The following is a 21621-nucleotide window of genomic DNA, read 5'->3' as shown; positions in this document are numbered from 1 at the left end:
GTGAAGTAGAATAACAACAAAATTATTATTATTTCTCATTCTAATTAATTGTAGTTTATGATATATATGCAAGATAAAAAATGTGAAAGCAGACTTCTAATTTTAATTAGTAATAGCTCCTTTTTTTCTTCATTTTAATTTTTTTGTGTTTCCCCTTTCTGTCCTAAAATTCGTAGCTATTTATAATACATCATTCTAAACTGTGTTATTTCAAAATTAATATGCATCATTCTATCTTATGAAACACAGCAGTGCTGATATCATTTAACCAATCAGATTTCCATAAGAATAAAAACTTTCAGCTCTCTCTTCCATATCTTCTTCTGAATTTGCCACTTTTCCACTTTGCCTTGCTCTTGCAACTCACTACTGCTTGCTGTCTTCAAAAATGTATATTTTGAAAGTTTATGAAAATTCTTTAAGAACAAGGCACTGTAATATCCAGTTTAGAAGTGTTGGCTTGATAAAAAATGTGTAGCAACCATAAATGGAAAGACAATAATTGAATTCAACCATGTCTGCAAGTTTCTTTGGAGTTTTTAATTTTCAGAGGTACGGAAAATATTTAAATTATTGATTCAGTGCCTGAACTAATTTTAAGTATACAGAAACAAAATATTTTTCCCAGGAAGAAGATAACAATATTGTTTGATATCTTTACCTCTTCCTGACAACATAAGAGTTTGAAAATAATACTACAGCCTTTTCCATTGTGTATTTTTATTTAAATTAAATATAATATTTTCAAAAATTCTTTATAACACTAATTTCAATTAACAGCAACATTTCTAAAGTTTTTAATGAGTAAATTTTCCTACTTATATATATATATATATATATATATATATATATATATATATATTTGCATGTTTAGTGTTAATTTAATCAATATTTACAAATATGTACATAAACCTTTATATGTGTTGTGTGATATTTCTTTCAGAAAAAACAAAAGAAAGTGAAAGTTAAATGTGAAGAAAGTAGCATCACTGATACATCAGATATAACTGAAACAAAGGAAATAAGTCAATTAAATGAGTATGTATCTAAAATATATTTGTTCACAGATAAGAATTTTTTCATTTATTTATACATTTTTTATTTTTACTAACTTACATCAACTTTCTCTATTGTATAGTTTTCTTAAAAAAAAAAAAAAAGATGCTTTATTGGTTACAGTTGTTTGGAATGTAATGTGTATATATATATATATATATATATATATGTAATATTAACATAATTTTGGATACACTAATGTAGAACACTGAGATGTAGATGTGTAGAATTGCTGATTGTGAAGCGACTGATTCTTCTTAAAAATGGATGGAGACTCTAAGCATTAACTATCTTCGCAATTAGCATTTCTACGCATCTACATCGGTGTTCTACATTAGTACATCCAATATTGTGCTAATATTACGTATATTTATTTGTGAGGGGAGAGGAAACTTAATATTTGAGTTTTACTGAAATTAATATTAAATGACCGAAAATATTAAGTATGTATATCTGAATTTTCCATATAGATACACTGGTGTGCAAAAGTAGAATAGGGCAACAGAATGGACTGAAAGACCAGTTAGAAGATAGACTTGGGACAGGTAAAGAAGGGCATGTGCATATATGCACATTACTTAATAGGTGTCACACATGGGTGGTGTATGTTTAGCACTTCGGTGAAAGCTATTGCATGATGTTCAGTGATTTTAACAATGTCGAGTTGCTACTGTAATGTGAAATGACCAACAGGCAATCTAGGAGACATCATCAGGATGACTTTACTTGAGCTTGTATCATCCGGAAATTGAAAAAATTTTGAAGTATGACGAGAGTAGCAGAGGAGTTTGGGACAGTTGATAGCATTTTTTTGCAAGCCTGGAGAACATTTCAAATGGTAGGAACAACTGTATGAGCATTCAGTAGTGGTCATCCACAAGCAACAATGGTGATAGGCAATTGATACTTTGTACTGCTGTCGAGAAGAAACAGGCAGTAGACTTTGCAAGGCATATGCCAGGGGGGCCAACCTGCGGCTCTTTGAAGGATTATTTGTGGCTCTCAATAAATGTACCTGAGTTCCCTTCCTAATTTTTGTATTATTATATTTTTAAAAATTATTATCGTTCCGTACATGTTTCAAAATGTCTTTTAAATTACTGACAACAAATATGAAAGACTAAGTGTAACATTGTAACTAATTTCATTTCCATCCAATTTAAGAATGATATGTCTCATCGAAAACTGCGCGAACGAACATAAACAGTGATGTAACAGCTGATTTTTGTCGGATTTTCGTCCCCTTCGCCTTGTGAATTATAAAAAAAATTATAAGAATATAAATTATGCGAGTCAAAGCCTTGTCCGCCCGATTGCTTCTCAACAAATGATGATCTACGTAATCGACTGACTCTAGACCGATTTTGAATTTGTAAACTTTCATTGCAACGGACAACTGACATTGTGCTCTGGAGGAAACTATTTGTATCACTCTTGCTATGGATATAATTTGTAATCTGGAATTTTTGGCAAGTTAACTATAATTTGTTTCGTAGTATGTAACACGTGTTGTTATTGTTTTAATAACACAAAACTTGTATGTTCTAAATTTATTTATTTATTTCCAGTTCTTTTAAAAATATGGTGACAGAAAACGAAATTAAAAAAAAAGAAAATACGAGCAAGAAAATAGGAGTTTAAATAATGATTTGAAGGAGAATTTCTTTTTTATTGACAATAACAGAAAAACATTATGTGTTATTTATAATTCTACTGTCAAAAATTATAAAGCTAGCAATTTACGTCTACATTATGAAACCAGTCATCCTCAGTTTTCGAATCAGTATCCACCAAATTCCAAATTAAGATCAGATAAACTTGCTTCTTTAAAATCAAGTTTAAATAATCAAGTTTAAATACACAACAGTCAATTTTGATGACCTTTAGCAATCAAGCTAATAATGAGGCCGATTTTGTTAACTTGGAAAACTTGAAAGATGTACTTAAAGTTTTAGATCCAAATAATGCAGCATTGCACAAAATTGTTTCACAAATTCCCACATCGAGACGCATAACTGCAATTAATACATTTCTTAAATATAATTTAATAAATGATTTGAAGAACTGTAGTGCATTCAGCTTTTTGATGTACCTTTTAATAAACTTGTAAGCATTGTAACTGATGGAGCTCCAGCAATGCTGAGTAAAAAAATTAGTCTTATTATGCTTTTAAGAGATGATTCTCAAATTCCACACTTCATACTGATTCACTGCATAATTCACCGAGAACATCTCATTACAAAATATTTAAAATATCCTGATGTTATGAAAACAGCGTTACACATTGTAAATTACATTCGAACCAATGCAAAAGATCATCGACAGTTCAAAAATTTCCTTGAAGAATTAAAAGAGGAAGAACTTAATGACATTGATTGACTTCTGAATTAGACTACTGAATGTCGAATATAACATTTTAACATGACAAGTATGGTCTGTATGTAACTAGTACGGCATGTGCCATAAATTCCTGCTCATCGGAGATGCCATTAAGAACTGGATACAATAGGAGTGAGTTTAATGCTCTTTGGGGAGAGAGCCACTTTAATATGATGAGCGATTCTGGACATATACACATCTGGAGAAAGAAGGCAACATGCAATCACCCTTCCAACATCATTGAAAGGGACTATTTAGGAAGTGGCAGTGTTCTCATTTGGGGTGGTATCATGCATGCTGACTGACACTGTAGTAAAGAGAGAAGTAGAGGGCGCTGCTTGGCAGTAGTGCAATGCATGTAAGTAGAAACGAAATGTCGTTTGATTAGGCAACATGATTTCTGTGAAGGTAGTCCGCCTAACAATAAGACAGTTGTAAATATGTAAATATAACGAATAATAAATAGCATTAGAAAAACTGAACCATCGGATGTTTTGTACTTGCTCTACGGGCCGCCATGGATAAATGCAGGTTCGTCACAATGGTGCATCTTACGGAAAGTTTGGATTTGTTAAAGTGAACTTCACGAGGAAGTATGTGTCCAGACCATGCCCTAGGTAAGAGCATGATTATTATTAAATTCTGAACGTGTTTGATTTGAATTTTGATAATTTGCAGTCTTAGGTACATTTGTGTATTAACGCGAAATAATGGCAGAACTAGATAGATTAAAACGAAAGAGAACCGCATTGAGAACAGTAGTATCTAAACTACTAAAGAAAGTCGAGGATAGCTTAGGAAAGAAAGATACAGTTGAATTATGTGAAGTGTATGAATTATTAATAGAAAAGAAAAGTAATTTGAAAGAATTAGACGAGGCAATTCATTCCGTAATTGAAATAGATTCTCTAGAAGCGGATGTAGTTAGTTCTGAGGAATATCAGGAAAAATGTTCTCGAGCTATTAAACGAATTAATCGAATGTTGGAAGAGGATAAAATAAGTATTAAAGATCCTGAACAAAACTTGGTTAGACTGCAAAATGTACAAAGTACGGTAAAACTTCCAAAACTAATTTTAGAGAAATATTCAGGTGATCCTGAAAAATTTACGGAGTTTTGGAACAGTTACGAAAGCACTATAGACAAAAACGAAAGTCTTAGTAAGATAGAAAAATTCGAATACTTGAAAACATTACTTACAGGTGCCGCGAGTAATGTAGTATCTTCATTAGAATTAAATGCAAAAAATTACGATGAGAGTATAAAAACTTTGAAGGATAGATTTGGTAAAAAAGAAATAATAATTAGTCAATTCATGAACAAACTATTAAATTTAGAACCAGTAAGGAATTCAAATAATATTAAAGCTTTACGTAGGTTATATGATGAAATCGAAATTGCAGTTCGGAATTTGGAAGCGCAAGGAGTTACGAAAGGTTCATTTGGTCAGTTATTAATACCTGTGTTGTTAAAAGCTATTCCAGAAGAATTCGTTCTGGAATGTAATCGAAGGAAAAACCCAAATGAAGAAATTAACGTTTCAGACTTGTTGGTCTTCATAAAGCGGGAAATTGAATGTCGTGAAGCGTCGAGTTTATTGACGCGAGATAAAAGAAATACCTTGCCTCCACGTTTCGAACATGCTAAGTCTGATTATAAAAAAAATCACAGAAATGTACTTACGGCTGCCAGTTTCAATGCTGTTGATAATCGTGCACGCATCTTCTGCGAAAAGTCCCATAATTCATTTTCTTGTGATAAAAGCATTAAAGAAAAATTGTGTAAGTTACGTACTGAAAATAGATGCTTTATTTGTTTTCGAAAATATCACATTTGGAAATCGTGTAGAAATAAAACTAACTGCTTAAAATGCGTGTTTAAGTCGCATCATGAATCACTATGTACGAGTAGTTCAAATCGTAACAAAGCGCAAACGGCTTCAAATCAAAACATAAAAGAATTGTGCGAAAGCTCGCGAGATAATTCAGTAGATGAAACACAAAACTCCCCAAAAGAACACATGCTTTCTGTTGTTCCTTGTGATAAATCATTGAAGAAAAATGCTTTATTGCAAACCTGTTCAGTGTTAGCTCATTATGATGGAAAGTCAGAGTTAACTAATTTAATTTTCGATTGTGGTGCTACACGAAGTTTTGTTCATATTAGTGTAGTTAAGAAATTAAACTTAAAATTTGGAGAAGAAACATTGTCTATTTATTCTTTCGGAATGAAATACGCAGTACCTAAAACCTATAAGGTTGTCGAATTCTGTGTTTCGGATGCGAAGCAAAAGAACAAAATAAAAATCAGCTGTCTCGTCACTGACGCCATTACGGCTGCGCATACGACCACGCCGTCAAAACAAACACTAAAAATGATGAATGAGTGCGGATTGCGAATCGCTTGTTTATGTAAAAGAAGCGTTGGAATTCTAATAGGTGTGGATTATTACCGGAAGATGGTAAGGGGGGAAAAGATTCAATTAGGAAAGGAAATTTATGCGATTTCTACTATGTTTGGATGGGTCCCAGTTGGCCTTCAAGATAAAGAGAGCGAAATAGTATCTCAAAACACGGCACTAGTAAACCTTTCTTCTTGCATAACTGATTCATTGAGATCGTTGTGGACTTTAGATTTGATGGGCCTTACCGATAACTCAGCGATTTCTAACGAGGTGAGAGAAATGATTCATAGCTTTGAAAAGGAAATACGGGTAAAAGGTAATAGATACTATGTCAGCTTATTATGGAAATCAGAAGCAGGGCAGTTAGAAAATAATTTCGGAGTCGCATTAAGACTATTTGAAAGTCTTAAAAATAGACTTATTAGAAATCCTGAGATTTATCAGCAGTATAAATCCGTAATTGAAGAGCAAATGAAGGAGGGTATAGTTGAGAAGTGTTCACAGGAAATAACGGAGGCATCGTATTTTATGCCGTACAGGAAAATAATAAAACCTAAGGAAACCACAAGGTGTAGGATTGTTTATGACGCGAGCTCTTCTAGAACTAAAGGTGTAAAGTCCTTAAATGATTTTTTAGTCATTGGACCTAGTTTGATCCTCGTGGTTTTGGACATAATTTTAAAATTTTGGAAATATGAAATTGCTTTCAGCGGAGATTTAGCTAAGGCCTTTTTAATTATAGGAATCTTAGGAAAGGATAAAGAATATTTAAAATTTCTTTGGTTCGGGAATAGTGAGGAAAAATATAAATTTTTAAGGTTTAAACGTCTTCCATTCGGACTTTGCTGTAGTCCAGCAATTTTAGCGATGACGATAAAATTCCACATTAAAAAATATAAAAGCACAAATCCAGAAAGTTATGAAATGTTAGATTCCTTGTTATACGTAGAAGATTTATACTACGGTGCAGACACTATTGAAGATGCATGTCGATTATCCTCAGACGCGGTTAAGATTTTTAAAGACGCTGAGATGAATTTGAGAAAATTAAGGTCAAATTCCGAGGAACTTAATTCCTGGTGGATTGGGAAAGGTTATAACATAGAACCAGCTAAAGAGTCAAAATTTTTGGGCATGATCTGGAACTCTGAAGCAGATAAGATCAAATTGAATTGCGAATTTTTAGGAAATTTATCCCATGACAGTGTTGAGGCCACAAAAAGGACTATTCTCTAAAGGGTGGCCAAAGTTTACAATCCAATTGGTGTGTTTCAACCCTTTGTGATGAAAATGAAAATTCTGTTACAAAAAATTTGGACATTAGGTGTCGACTGGGATGATACCCTTCCATTAGAAATAATTAAGGACTGGAGTCGCTGGCAAGCTGAATTACAGGTGTTGGGGGATTTTTCTCTACCGAGAAAATATTTTGGTAGTAGTGAAAAATCTAATGTTAGCCTTCATGTATTTGCTGACGCTAGCCCTAAAGCGTATGGCGCAGTAGCATACTTTAGATACCTTGATTCAGAAAACATTATTTGCTATATAATAAAACCAGTTTCATTACCGCAAAGGGTCGCGTAGCTCCACTCAAGACTATGACTTTACCTCGTTTGGAGTTGATGGCTGCTTTAGTAGCCTCCAAATTGTCTATGTATTTGACAAAGCTGTTTCCTGAACTGTGTCATCAAAAGTTTCTTTGGAGTGATAGCCAAATAACTATCTACTGAATAAAGGGATGTGCAAGAAACTGGAAACCCTTTGTATCAAACCGAGTTTCTGATATTCAGTCTTTCACGGATTCTGAATGCTGGTTTCACTGCAGTGGGAGTGGAAACCCTGCTGACCTTTTATCTTGAGGAGAAAATGCCTTTAACCTTGTGAGAAGTTCCCTTTGGTTACAGGGACCTAGCTGGCTGTCTCAACCTGAAAGTGTTTGGCCAGTAAATCAACAGACCAACATCGACAAGGAGAGCGTTCAGAACGAAGCAAGGATGCAAACATCTCTTCATGTTTCTGTTCAAGACGTAGAATCTTCGGCATTACTACAGTTAACGCGATTCAGCAGGCTGCTGAAGGTGTATCGAATTACGGCTTATGTTATACGGTTTACCAACAATATAAAACGAAATTCAGTGAAAGTCAAAGGTCCATTAAGCTCTGTTGAGATTTCGCAAGCTGAGTTCTATTGGGTAAAAGTTACACAGCGAAAATACTTTGCGAAAGAGATTCTAGATCTATCAAGTGGAAAATGCTTAGAAAACACATTGTCGATTTATTCACTGAACCCAGAATTGGATACCCATGGTCTTCTGCGTTTAAAGGGCAGACTTCAATTCTCGGACTTTGCTTTCGAAGAAAAACACCCATGGCTGTTACCTTATAAAGATAGATACAGTGAACTAGTAATTTTTCAGTCTCATAACAAATTGTTTCATGCTGGAGTCGAAGCTACCTTAGCCGATATTAGAGAAAAGTTTTGGATCATAAAAGGATGCCAATTCGTCAAGTCCACGTTGAGTAAGTGCTTTTTGTGTAAACGATACAAGGTGCGTGCCAGTACACAGGAAACCGCTCCTTTACCACCTGATCGTGTTCTTCAATCATCTCCATTTTCTGTAACAGGGCTGGATTATGTTGGTCCCTTTTTTACAAAGGACAGCAAGAATAAACATTATCTGCTTTTGTTTACATGTGCTACAACTCGAGCTTTACATCTAGAACTTGTCCCTTCTATGAGCGTGGAGAATTTCATGCTTGCGTTTCGCAGGTTTATTTCTCGTCGTGGATTGTGCTCAACGATATATTCGGACAATGCCAAGACATTCAAATGTGCTGATCTCGAGTTGCGAAAAATTTGGAAGTGTATTCAACATCCATCTGTACAAAATTTGTTTTCTTCCCACGGTATAACATGGAAGTTTATTGTGGAAAAAGGAGCATGGTAGCGAGGGTTCTGGGAAAGGCATTTTAGAACGATCAAAACTTGTTTAAGGAAAATAGTTGGACGTTCTAGTCTCTGTTTGAATGAGCTAGAAACAGTCTTCGTAGAAATCGAAGCCATAATTAATTCAAGGCCCATAACGTATGTCTACAATGACCCTTCAGAACCCTCACCGCTAACTCCTGCTCATTTTTTAATTGGTAAACGTTTACTTTCTCTTCCAGTTACAAGAGTGTGCAGAGAAGACTTTATTGGGTCTAGACATTCCTTGATCAAAAGGTATAAACATCAACAAACCTTGTTAAACCACTTTTGGAAAAGGTGGAGGAAGGATTACTTGCTTTCTTTAAGATCTGTGAATTTATGTCCACCTACTAAAGTGTCTGGTCAGTTTAATGTTAATGACGTAGTCCTTGTACATGACGACCATTTACCTAGGAATTTGTGGACACTAGGTAAGATAATAGAAACTTATCCTGGCAGAGATGGTCAGGTTCGCTCGTGTCTCATTAAAACTTAAACAGGTAATCTAAAGAGACCAGTACAATTGCTGTACAACCTTGAAGTGCATAATTAGTAGTAAAGAGTTACAGTGTAATAATTTGATTTGTTGTTTGCACATATATCATCTTCTGAATATCTTTATTGATTTTTGCTAAATGTAGTTTAGTTTATATAATTATTGCGAATTTTGATTTAGTATAATGTTTCTTATTTAGAAATTACTTTATAAGTTGATTTAATGTGCTTAAACATTACTTAATTGTTATTTGTAATTTGATGTAGTTTATAGAGTATTCAAATGTTGTGTTTGATTTAGAAATACTGGTTTATTTTATATTCGGTTTGTGTGAACTTAAAGAGTTCACAGGTGAGGAGTGTTGTAAAGAGAGAAGTAGAGGGCGCTGCTTGGCAGTAGCGCAATGCATGTAAGTAGAAACGAAATGTCGTTTGATTAGGCAACATGATTTCTGTGAAGGTAGTCCGCCTAACAATAGGACAGTTGTAAATATGTAAATATAACGAATAATAAATAGCATTAGAAAAACTGAACCATCGGATGTTTTGTACTTGCTCTACGGTCCGCCATGGATAAATGCAGGTTCGTCACAGACACATCTTCCAAAACGTTTCAGTCAGTGGTGTCTGCTCTTGTTTTGAGGTTGAGGTGCTGTGGGTCGGGATTTTCTCTTCATGGATGATGATGCTACACCTCATAATTCATTAACTGTCATAGAGCTCTTGGAGAGTGATGATATTAATTGCATGAATTGACCTGCAAGGTCCTCGGACCTAAATCCCATAGAATATATGTGGGACCTTCTCGGGAGACACTTGCCAGCATATGATCAGCTGCCAGCAGTGATTTTGCTGTTGAAATTTATGCTACAAGAAAAAAGGACCGTGTTGCTTCAACAGCTGTTTCACATCCTTGTTCTCAGCATGGAAAGACACTGTAATTTCTGCATCCCAGTCAGGCATGCTCATACCCTCTTCTAAAAGTTTTTTTTTTTTTTTTTTTTTTGGCCAGGTCCTTGTCACATGGATGTTTGTCTTCTCTCCAGTTGTGCTTGTAGCTAACTTTTCCATAAAATGCCTTTTTTATTCCTTGTTTGGATGGTTTTGGTCCCTTCTCCCATATTTCTACATCTTGAGGTCTATGGTATGGTTTGAGTTGATGTGGAACACTTCTGAAAGATGTTACATTTGAAAATCCTTCTTAAAATTTGCATACTAATATATATGAGACATTTTATATATAACTGATTGAAGCTTGATGCATTGGAAATGCAGTAAAATGATGTGTTCTATTCTGAGTGGTATTCTTATGAAGTGGAACTTTTGGAAATACCAAACCAGAACCATCAACTCAGTAGGGTCAAGAAATGACAGATTAGAATTGTATAAAATAAAATATCCAGACAACTTAAGCATTTATTATGAATGACTTTTCTGTCAGTTCGGAAATAAATATCATTGAATAATAAATATCACTGTCAAAATTCAGTATATATATATATATATATATATATATATAATTTATTTACTAAAGAAATATTGATTATATTATCTCCTAAGATTAATTTTAGTAGAATTGTCTAAAAATAGTGAATCCATAGTAAGTTTAATTCCGAAAATTGTTTTTACTTACTATGGATTCACTATTTTTAGACAATTCTACTAAAATTAATCTTAGGAGATAATATAATCAATATTTCTGTAGTAAATAGATTATTATTAACTTACTTTGCAGCAATTGCACAAGTAGTAGAATAACTCGATTTCGCACTAAGTGCATTAATACATACTAATCATACAACATTATATATATATATATATATATATATATATATATTCATATTGAGGGGGTCATTTGATTACAACTAGAGATGACAGATGTGGTTTGAAACAGTGCTTGCAATTTTTTCATAAGATTGTGGAACAGAAAGAGAACATGTTACAAAGGGATGAGTCTCGAATATCTAGTAACCTGGCAATGATGATATGATCTAGCAACCTAGCATTTTGACAGACATGTCTGGATGTGATAGATGTCATTTTAAGAATGTATTGTGATAACAATGAAATTTGAAAGTGGGGAGCTGTAATGGTTTGGGGCCATTTTTTCCCTCTAATTAAAATTAGAGAAATCCATGGTTTTTGAAGTCTAATATTTATTTAAGATATTAACAAGAAACACATTCTGCACAGTGACGCCACTTTGGATTAGGTCTTTTCTGTTTTCATTATGACAATGCACCTGTTCACAGAGCCATTTTAGTTTAAAGATATATAGAGCGAAGAGCTTAATTTGTCTGAACTGTACTGTACTGTTCGTCTTTATGGTAAACTGTTGTATTTGTTGCATTTGGAATATTTTTGATGAATTACTATTCAGTTATGCATGATGCTGAAGGAAGAATGGTCTCCAGTATTATATAATTCCCCCCCCTACTTCCAAGAAATCTCTAGTATTTTCCGTTTCTTGAAATCACTGGAAGGCATATGAGGGTTGGATGCAGTTACAGTTTCATATAGAGTAGCGGTTCTCAACCTTTTGACTAACGCATACCATCTAAACCGGATGTTCTCAACCAGTGGTACGCAAAAAAGCAAAGTATTTTTAACTATTAAATTAAAAGTTTAAAATCCCAACATCCTGATTGACTTTTTTCTCTAACAATCGTAAATTTATGCGATCTGAGCTTTGTTCAAGCCTCTTAGCAAGAGGCGAATGATCTGTCTGCATGGCAGTTTTTGTGGTTTTTTTCATCTTGTATGTTTCACAAATATTCTTTTTGCTGTAGACATAACAAAATTTGTCATAAATGATGTTTTTAAAAGGAGTGATAGAAATGGATACTTATTTTAATAGGAAATAAAAGTAAGCTCCTATAAAAAGATGATAGTATCTCATTAATTCTCTTAGAGTTTATCGATTTATTAGCATGTCAACACTTTATTTCGGCATTTCTTTGCTCATATTGTTCCATTTTCAATGAGAAAAATTTTTTACGTTGGTTTGTTGTCTTTAACAGCAGGTATTTTTTCTTCTTTCTTTATATTCCTCACTTTTCTATGCGATTTGAAAATATCGCCGTCTGTTTTTGAAGAACTCATAATATATTGTGCATTTAAATATTTGTGAAAAAATAATAAAACAAACCTAGATTTTCAAAATGGAAAAATGGCTTTGATTGGCTAGGATCCAGGACAATCAAATAGCAATAAGAAAATTGAAAAGAAAAATTGTTTCTATAAAATATAATGAAAGCTATTTATCATTTGGATTTACTTGGAATGGAAATGAAATGGACCCTCAGCCTCAATGTGTTGTTTGCGGTGAATAATTATTCAAGTATGAAACCATCATTTCTTAAAAGACATCTAAGCATGCCAATTTAAAGAATAAATCTAAAGAATATTTTTAAGAGGAAATTATTGAAGTTCAAAAATAACAAACAAGTAATGAAAGGTTTTGTTACTTCAAGAGAAAAAAGTTTTGGAAGCTAGTTACCTGGTAAGCTTAAGAATTATTAAGACTCGGTGGGCTCACAGTATTGAAGACAACCTTACATTACCAGCACCTAAAGATATCGTTTTAACATTATTCAATGAAAAAGCGGCTGATGAGTTTAATAATATCCCATTATCAAATGATATAGTTAAATCGACGAATTCGTGAAATCGCAGATTCCATAAAAGAGACATATATTCAAAAAAGAAAACACAGTGAGTATTCGCATTGCAATTGGCTGAAAGTGCTGATGTAACGAACTTTTTTAAATTATCAGTTTACATACGTTTCGAAGAAGATAAATGAATTGCTGAAGAGCATTTATTTTGTGAATCTCTTCATGATAGAGCAAATGAAATTTTCAAAGTAATTATCAATTTTATGTCTGAGAATGATATTCCTTGGAATAAGTATTGCCGTATGCAGTGATGAAGCTCAGGCTTTAATAAGAAAACATTCTGAAGTGATTTATCAAATAAAGAAAATCGCATCTGAAATAAAATTTACTCACTGCCCCATACATCGTGAAGCTTTAGTAGCGAAAACAATCCCTGAAAGTCTGAAAATCGTTTTAAATCAAGCTGTGAAAATTGTTAATGTTATTAAAAGCCGAGCTTTAAATTCAAGAATGTTTACGATCATCGTGAAGCTTTAGTAACGAAAACAATCCCTGAAAGTCTGAAAATCGTTTTAAATCAAGCTGTGAAAATTGTTAATGTTATTAAAAGCCGAGCTTTAAATTCAAGAATGTTTACGATTTTATGCCAAGAGATGGGCAGTGAACGCGAAATGCTTTTGTTATATTTCGAAGTAAGGGGGTTATCCAGAGGCAAAGTTTTTAAATCGTCTTTTTGAACATCGATCAGAAATTCAAATTTACATCTGTGATTCAAAATTTGAATTGCAAAAATGTTTATTTAGTGAATTATGGTTGGCATGTTTAGCTGATATTTTTGAAAAATTAAATTTAGGATTATAAGAACAAAATGTTAATTTGTTTACTGTCAGAGATAAAATAAAGGCAATGATAAAAAAACATGAGTTAATAATCAAAGAATTGGATAATGATATTTTAAGCTTTTTGTCACTTTTAGAAAATTATCTAACCGAAAACAATATGAAAATAGAAAAATTAGCATCAAGATTAAAAATTATTGTTTTTCATTGATAAATAATTTCAACACTTATTTTCCTGAGGATTATGAAAAGGAAAATTGGATTAGAAATCCATTTTGTTCAAATATAACTAAAATTTTATATCGTGAAGAAAAAGAACAATTGATAGAAATTTCCTGTGATCGAACTCTAACTGGCACTTGGTAACGTTTGGCTTGGTTGTAAAAAAGAATTTAGAAGCATTTCAAATAAAGCTATTAAATATTTATTGTGCCTTTTTGCACAACCTATATGTGTGAACAACAATTTTCTTCCATGCTATATTTTAAAAAATAAATATAGAACAAAATAAAATGTAGATTCTAATTTACGCTTTTAAAACTAAGTGAAATGAGTCCAGACACAAAGAAATTGATTTCTCTTAAACAGGCACAAATTTCGCACTAAATTTTAGAATTAAAATATTATAACTTAAATTTTGATAATTAAAATGGTAACCAATTTTTAATCAAATATATATCATTTTAATTGTTATATTTCGAAGTAAGGTGGTTATTAAATTTTGATAATTCGACTATTCAACACACTACAACTACATATATACCTGTGTGGTGCCGTCCACCATCTTGCAGCACTTGTTTGAGGTGGAGTTACGCTCACAGAGGCCTTTAAGACATTTGCCTTTGACCCCACAACATTGGTGGAGTGTGGAGAGGACACGGCCAGAAGTCCCAATCGGCCTTTGTTTTACAGCTATAACCCCTGGTGTGGGGCACTATATCTTATGACAGCAGGTCATCTTTTGTCATCCTCTGTACATCTTTAACAGCTCAACGATATGTTAATACCATCCTGCAGCCAATCCTGCACAAGGTAATGCGAGGCCACATACCGCTCGCATATCTCTGGACTGTCTCCGTGCGGTTGATACTCTTTCTTGGCCAGCAAGGTTACCAGACCTTTCACCAATCGAGAAGTCTGGGGTATATATAGTAGGCTGCCAGATTCGGGCACCACAAGATATCACAGATCTGGAGCAACTACTGATGAATGCCTGGCACAATGTGTCACAGGATGACATTAGGAACCTTTACCACTCCTTGCCTCGACGAATTAAAGCATGCATTGCCGCCAGGGGCGGTTCAACCAACTACTAATTTGAACAGTGGGTGATTGTGAGCCGTGAACAGGTACTACCTTGATCTTTTAATCATTTTATTACTTGTGTATGAGGGATACACATATTTAGTTTCATCAAAAACAACCACTTCCTTCATGGTGCTTCGATTTTTTTGCAAAAGTGTGTGTATGATTATTATCGGAAATTTCGTATGTATTGATACACACACATCATGTCCGTTGAAGTCCTTATCTGTTAAATAAATCGATATCATATGAAGAAGCAAGTCGAAAAATAAGAAACGTATCTTTTCACATTTTTTATTGAAACTTAACAACACGTGCACAACATTACATCGGCATCCATAGCTCGCACACAGAGAATAGAACTTGGTGTTGCCAATATGGTAAAGATAAATGTACCAAACTAACATGCCTCCTTACATTTATATGTACTGATTACAAATAAACATAGGTATAAGCAACTTTTTCATCTTTACCATTTACAATTAAGCATAGATATAAACAATAACATTCAACACAAATTATTTTTAAAAAAGTTTCTTTCATTAACTTAAATGTTAAAATCAAAGTTAAACACAATTTAATTTACATAAAGACATTACAAAAATCTATTTCATTTCAAGCAAAAATATTTAAATAAACATCACTTATATAAACAGTATACAAAATTTATTTCACTTTCAAACCTTCTCTGAATTTCATAAATTTAATCTTTCCTAAAGACTTAGTAAAGATATCTGCAATATTTGATTCTGAATCAATCTTTACAATTTCAATTACTCCATTTTGAACATTTTCGTGAACATAATGATAATGAACTTCTATGTGTTTTGAATTTTTAGTGAAGTTCCATAATTAGCAATGGCCAAAGCTCCTGAATTATCTTCATAAATTATAATGGGGTGAGTTATATCAGCAAAAACATCATTCACAACATTTTTCAAGAAATTAATTTCTGTCACAGCCTCAGATAGAGCAATATATTCAGTAAAAGTGGAAGATTTTGTCACACAACTTTGCTTTTTGGATTTCCAGTAAATTGGATTACCAAATAATTCAATAACAAACCCAGTAATTGACTTTCTGTCAACAATATCACCTGCCCAATCAGCATCAACATAACAATTCATAATATCAGTTTTAAGATTTTTACTATAAGTTAATTTTAGATGTTTTGTTAAGTACAAATACTTCAAAACTCTCAAAGCATATTTGAAATGTGTCTCATCATAACAATTTTGAAATCTACTTGAATAATTTATGCTGAAAGATATGTCTGGTCTAGTACCATGACTAATATACTACAAGAGTGCTCCTATTAGATTTCTATATTTGACATTTTGATTTAAATTAGATTGGCTTAGTTTAAGATTAGTCTCCATTGGTGTATCATAAAGCTTTTGAATTTTCAATACCATACAGTTTAGCTAAAGATTCAATATAATTTTCCTGACTCAGTGTTAAGATATTACTTTTCTCATTATCATATTCAATATCAATTCCAATGTAGCTTTTTACTTTATTTAAATCTTTCATTTTAAATTTATTATGTAGTTGTTCCTTAATATCATTAATTACTTGAGTATCTCTGCGACATATCAACAAATCATCAACAAATAAAAGAATATATACAAATACATCATTTTCAGATTTTACATAAAGACAATAATCATATTTACTTCTATGAAATCCTAAACTCTCAATATACTCGTTAAAACACCCATACCAAGCACGAGGGCTTTCTTCAACCCATATAGTGCTTTCTTTAATTTATACACTCTATTTGAATTATCATTATAGCCTTGTGGTTGTTTAACATAAATCTCAGACACAACATAACCATTTAAAAAGGCAGTCTCAACATCCATTTGATGAATATTTAAATTATACTGATAAGAATATGAAAGTAACAATTTTAAGGTTTGCATCTTAATGACAGGGGAGTAAGTATCCTCAATACTATTGTTTTGCTGGAAACCTCGAACTACTAATATAGCTTTAAAAAAATTACCTGGTTTTCTTTTGAATACCCACTTCACATCTAGAATTGCTTTATCCTCTGGTTTAGTCACTAGTGTCCAAGTGTTATTTTTAACAAGACTGTTCATTTCACTGTCCATTGCCTCTTTCCAATGTCCAGCCTCACTGCATGTTGTCGCCTCCTCAAAGTTACCTGGAACTGTAGCATCACAAAAATTTGCACTGACACAGTAGTACCCGAATTCTTCATGAAATCAAACTGGTGGTTTGATTTGCCTTCTTGGTCTCATTCCACTTTTTGTTTCATCTTCATTTATCACACTGTCCTTACAGTTATCATCACTTGATTCACATGACACTTCTTGAGGTTCATTCTTCTTATTTGTATCATCATTATTATCTTCATCATCACAACCTACACACATTATGTCTTCTTCAATAATGTCAACATGCCTGGCAACTATTATTCTGTTATTCATCAAAACTCTATATCCAACTTCTGTATACCCAAGTAAAATTCCAAATTCAGCCTTTTTATCCCACTTAAGACTTTCTCTTTTCTTCTGGTATTCTTACATACACTCTACTTCCGTATAATTTCAATTCATTAGCAGATGGTTTCCTATTGAAAAATATTTCATATGGTGTCTTCTTTACAACAGTATTTGTTAATGTCTTGTTTTTCAAATAAGCAGCTGCTTTAATTACTTCAGGCCAGTAACGTCTGTCAACTTTTGCTTCGGCTAAATGACATCTTGCCATATCCATTATAGTTCTATTGTAATGCTCAGCAGTACCATTTAATTCATGTACATATGGTGGGCATGACTTTATCTTGAAACCTTTTTCTCTTGCAAATTTGTATATCTTGCTATTCATATATTCACTACCATTATCACATCTTAGTTCTTTGATAGTCTTCCCTGTTAAATTTTGAATTTCATTTACATATTCAATTAAGCAATCAGAGACTTGATCCTTAGATTTGATACAATAAATTTTTGCCAACTTGCTATAATCATCAATAAAACTCACAAAGTATTTCTCACCATTACATCCACTTGTTCTGTGAGGTCCATTTACATCTGTATGTATAATCTCCAGAATATCTTCTGCTTTTCTTCTATTATTCTTGAATGGTAAATTGTGCATTTTATTTTCAATACATATGGCATACTTCATATATTCAGTTTCTATTTCTTTAGGGATTCCTTCTAATAGCTGATCTTTGCACATAATATCCAGATATTTAAAATTTACATGTCCAAATGAATGGTGCAATTTTTCTTTTAACGTTAACTTATTGTTGGTCAAATTTGCAAATATTTTACTATTTTTAACATAACTCTTTACTTTATATAATCTTTCTTCTTTCTTTGCTACTGCTACTAATAAACCATTGACATCATATATTTTAGAAAACTTTTCTTTTGAAGCTATTTTATGATTATCAGTAATCTTCGAATAACTTAATAAATTTGCTTTCATTTCTTTTACATAAAATACATTCTTCAATGTTACGATAGATTCAGAGTTATATGCAGGAAAAGAAACTATTATATTGCCAACCTTTGTAGCTTTCAAAATCCTTCCGTCACCAACTTTCACTTGAATAGGATCCTTCAAAGTGACTTGCTCTTTAAAATATTCATCGCTGTTTATAATGGGGTCTGTGCATCCGCTATCCAGTAACCAGTCGATTTCATTTTTATTCATCACAGTATTTGCACTGGAACTTGTCATGTTACTTTCAATAACAGTGGTGTGAAAACTATTGCCTTGATGAGTGTTTATTCTCTGGTTAGAGTATGCTCCACGTTCACGATGTCCACTAAAAGCACGACTACGTCCTCGATTGTTTGAAGAACTTCGACCGCGATAATTAGTGGAGCCATTACCACGATAGTTCCTTTGATGGACATGCCAACAATTCTTTTTAATGTGACCAGGTTTTCCACAATTATAACAGACATTCCCTTGTGGACCCGATTTACTTGTTTCGATTTTGAACACATTTGATTTTTCTGCTGGTGCACAATCTTCATAATCATTTTTCTCTTCAAGTAATTTTGATTTGATTTTGCTCTTTAGGTAATCGACTGTTCTGTCCTTCTCTGGTAATACATCTATCAAGTCACAAATGTGACTGTAATTTGAAAGTAATGCTTTTAGCATGTAGTTCAATTTTTCTTGTTCCGTCACAGTGGCGCCGGCATGTTTCAGTTCGTTCACATACTTCTCAAAATCATTGAAAAATATATTTACATCAGGATAATTTTTCAGTTTAACACATTCTAAGTTATTTCGACAAAGAATTTGTAGATATGTTGAAGTTTTTAAATACATTGCATCAAATTTCGTAATTATAGCAAATGCAGTCTCACACTCGTGAATATATTCCAATTGCTTGTTTGTTATGGCGCCATAAATGTAATTTGTAGCTTGGATATCCTTTTCTTCCCATTTTTCCACGTCATCATTTTCACTGACTTTTCGCTGAACCACATCTTTACACTTTTTAAATTGAAGAAATTTCATCATACACACTTTCCAATTAAAATAGTCCGAACCATCAAATAGTGGTATGCCGATATCGCTGCTTCTTGTACATGCCATTTTTACGCTAGTACCGGTAACTTTTAAAACAAATTATAACTACTAAATTCTTCATTCATATTCACAAACCACGAGAACTGCTACCATGTTAAATAAATCGATATCATATGAAGAAGCAAGTCGAAAAATAAGAAACGTATCTTTTCACATTTTTTATTGAAACTTAACAACACGTGCACAACATTACATTGACATCCATAGCTCGCACACAGAGAATAGAACTTGGTGTTGCCAATATGGTAAAGATAAATGTACCAAACTAACATTATCTTACCATTATTTTCACATATGCTGCTCATAGCCAGTTACAGAAATGTTTCAAACAATGCTTATGTTCATGTTTTGGTATTTTTAAATTATATAAAAAAAAAAATCAGTTTGGTAAAAATTGCAAGATCTAAAGTGCAAAGTGTTTGCATCTGTACATAATTAAAGATAAAATAAATAGGTTTCTGATATTAAAAGATTCAAAGATGAGCATGCAGATTGTAGAAAAGTATTGGTCTATGCTTTTTTTTTTTTTTTACCAAAAAGTAAAATCATATTCTCAGAATCCTATAGAATTTGTATTTTAGAAAATAGTACTATCAGGCATCAGAATTAGCTCATATCCAACTTTTAACATTATTTGCAGGAATTAAAAATTATGAATTTTTTCCCCTTGCTTTTTTCATAGATTTAAATTACAAGATAATGAATACTGTACAATTTGTAAATGCATTGTAATACATTATGTGGTGGACTGTTCCCTGTTTGCTAATTTGAAGAAACTTTATATTTTAATTTTGATGCTGTAGAAAACTTTTGATTTAAAAAATTTTTAAATGTATTCGTGTGAAATTATGAGGTTTATTAATTTAAATCGTAAATTCATTGGGTTTTATCTGAAGCTGTTTATTTGTATTTATTATTATTGTTTTTAGTATTTTCAATCATTATTGAGGATTATTGATCATTTTTGAAGGATTTAATATAATTATTAAGTAGTAAAATTCATTTGAATTCTTTCAGATCAAAGCAAAGCGATTATCGTAATTCTAAGGATGATTCATATGGTATTAACAAGAAATGCCAGTTAGATTTATGTGATTGTTTGAACAGGAACTGTTCTGGATGTTTCTCAAAATGCTCAAACTGTAATTCTAGAAAATGCGGTCCTGAATGCCGCCAGAAACGTCCATGGACATATGAATGTTATGATGTTGATGGAACATTTCTTACAATTGTTAATCATTTTGAAGAAGAAATTAGCTAAGAAATCCAAGTTTTTATATGTCAAAAGTAATCTATTTTCATCAACTGATAAGCTTTCCCACATATATATCATGAAAAATGATTCATATATTTATTTTTTGCATTCATTACAGATGAATTGTATATATGATTTAAATTTGTATAATTTATTACATTTGATGTGTTTCACAATTAAATTACTGTAAATATTTGTTTATATTTATAAATTTTCCTACTTTCCAAACTTATCAGTAAAAACATTTCTCTCTTGTTATAGGTTTTCTTGCTATAAACCATATTATTTAAAATTCTTGAAATTTGGCACAAAAATCTGTTCGTATATTTTCTCCCCTTCTAGCAATCTCGCATCTAATTTAATAATTATTTCTCTAAATCTTTTACTTATGAATGAGGTTAAACTGCAAAGTGGAATTGTTTGTCCTTGTTTAAGCTGGTGCTAAATAACTTCCCTGCTTTCCTCAAAAGTAATATCAAATAGCCAGTGACATTTAGTTTGGCCAACATTAGATGGTAAAACAAATTCCATACATTACCTGCAATAGAGCAAGTCTGTGGTTACGAGGGTTGCTATTTATATTTTTGGTCTAGTAATGAAAAAAAAACGTTTACAATCGAAATTGGTTTTATTGTTTTTCAAAATATTCTCCATGAAAATCAATAACTTTTGCACTTGTTTGAACCAATTTTTGAAGTACTTTTATGACTCCAAT

The 21621-nt window shown here is 32.4% G+C and overlaps 1 protein-coding gene across 1 annotated transcript in view; it reads left to right on the top strand.

The window, feature by feature from the left end:
* The window catches only part of LOC118205638 (uncharacterized), a 76905-nt gene extending 55804 nt beyond the window's left edge, over nucleotides 1-21101 (top strand). The window contains exons 4-5 of the mRNA XM_085815389.1: nucleotides 944-1038; nucleotides 20669-21101. Of these exons, the coding sequence (XP_085671515.1) occupies nucleotides 944-1038; nucleotides 20669-20912 (339 nt within the window). The 3' untranslated portion in view covers nucleotides 20913-21101. The remainder of the gene's footprint in view (nucleotides 1-943; nucleotides 1039-20668) is intronic.
* Nucleotides 21102-21621: the final 520 nt, after the last annotated feature.

Source organism: Stegodyphus dumicola, chromosome 4, assembly GCF_044657685.1.
Source record: "Stegodyphus dumicola isolate Sdum_Otavi_A_Nest chromosome 4, ASM4465768v1".
Taxonomy (NCBI): domain Eukaryota; kingdom Metazoa; phylum Arthropoda; class Arachnida; order Araneae; family Eresidae; genus Stegodyphus; species Stegodyphus dumicola.
This window is presented reverse-complemented; position numbering and strand designations above follow the sequence as displayed.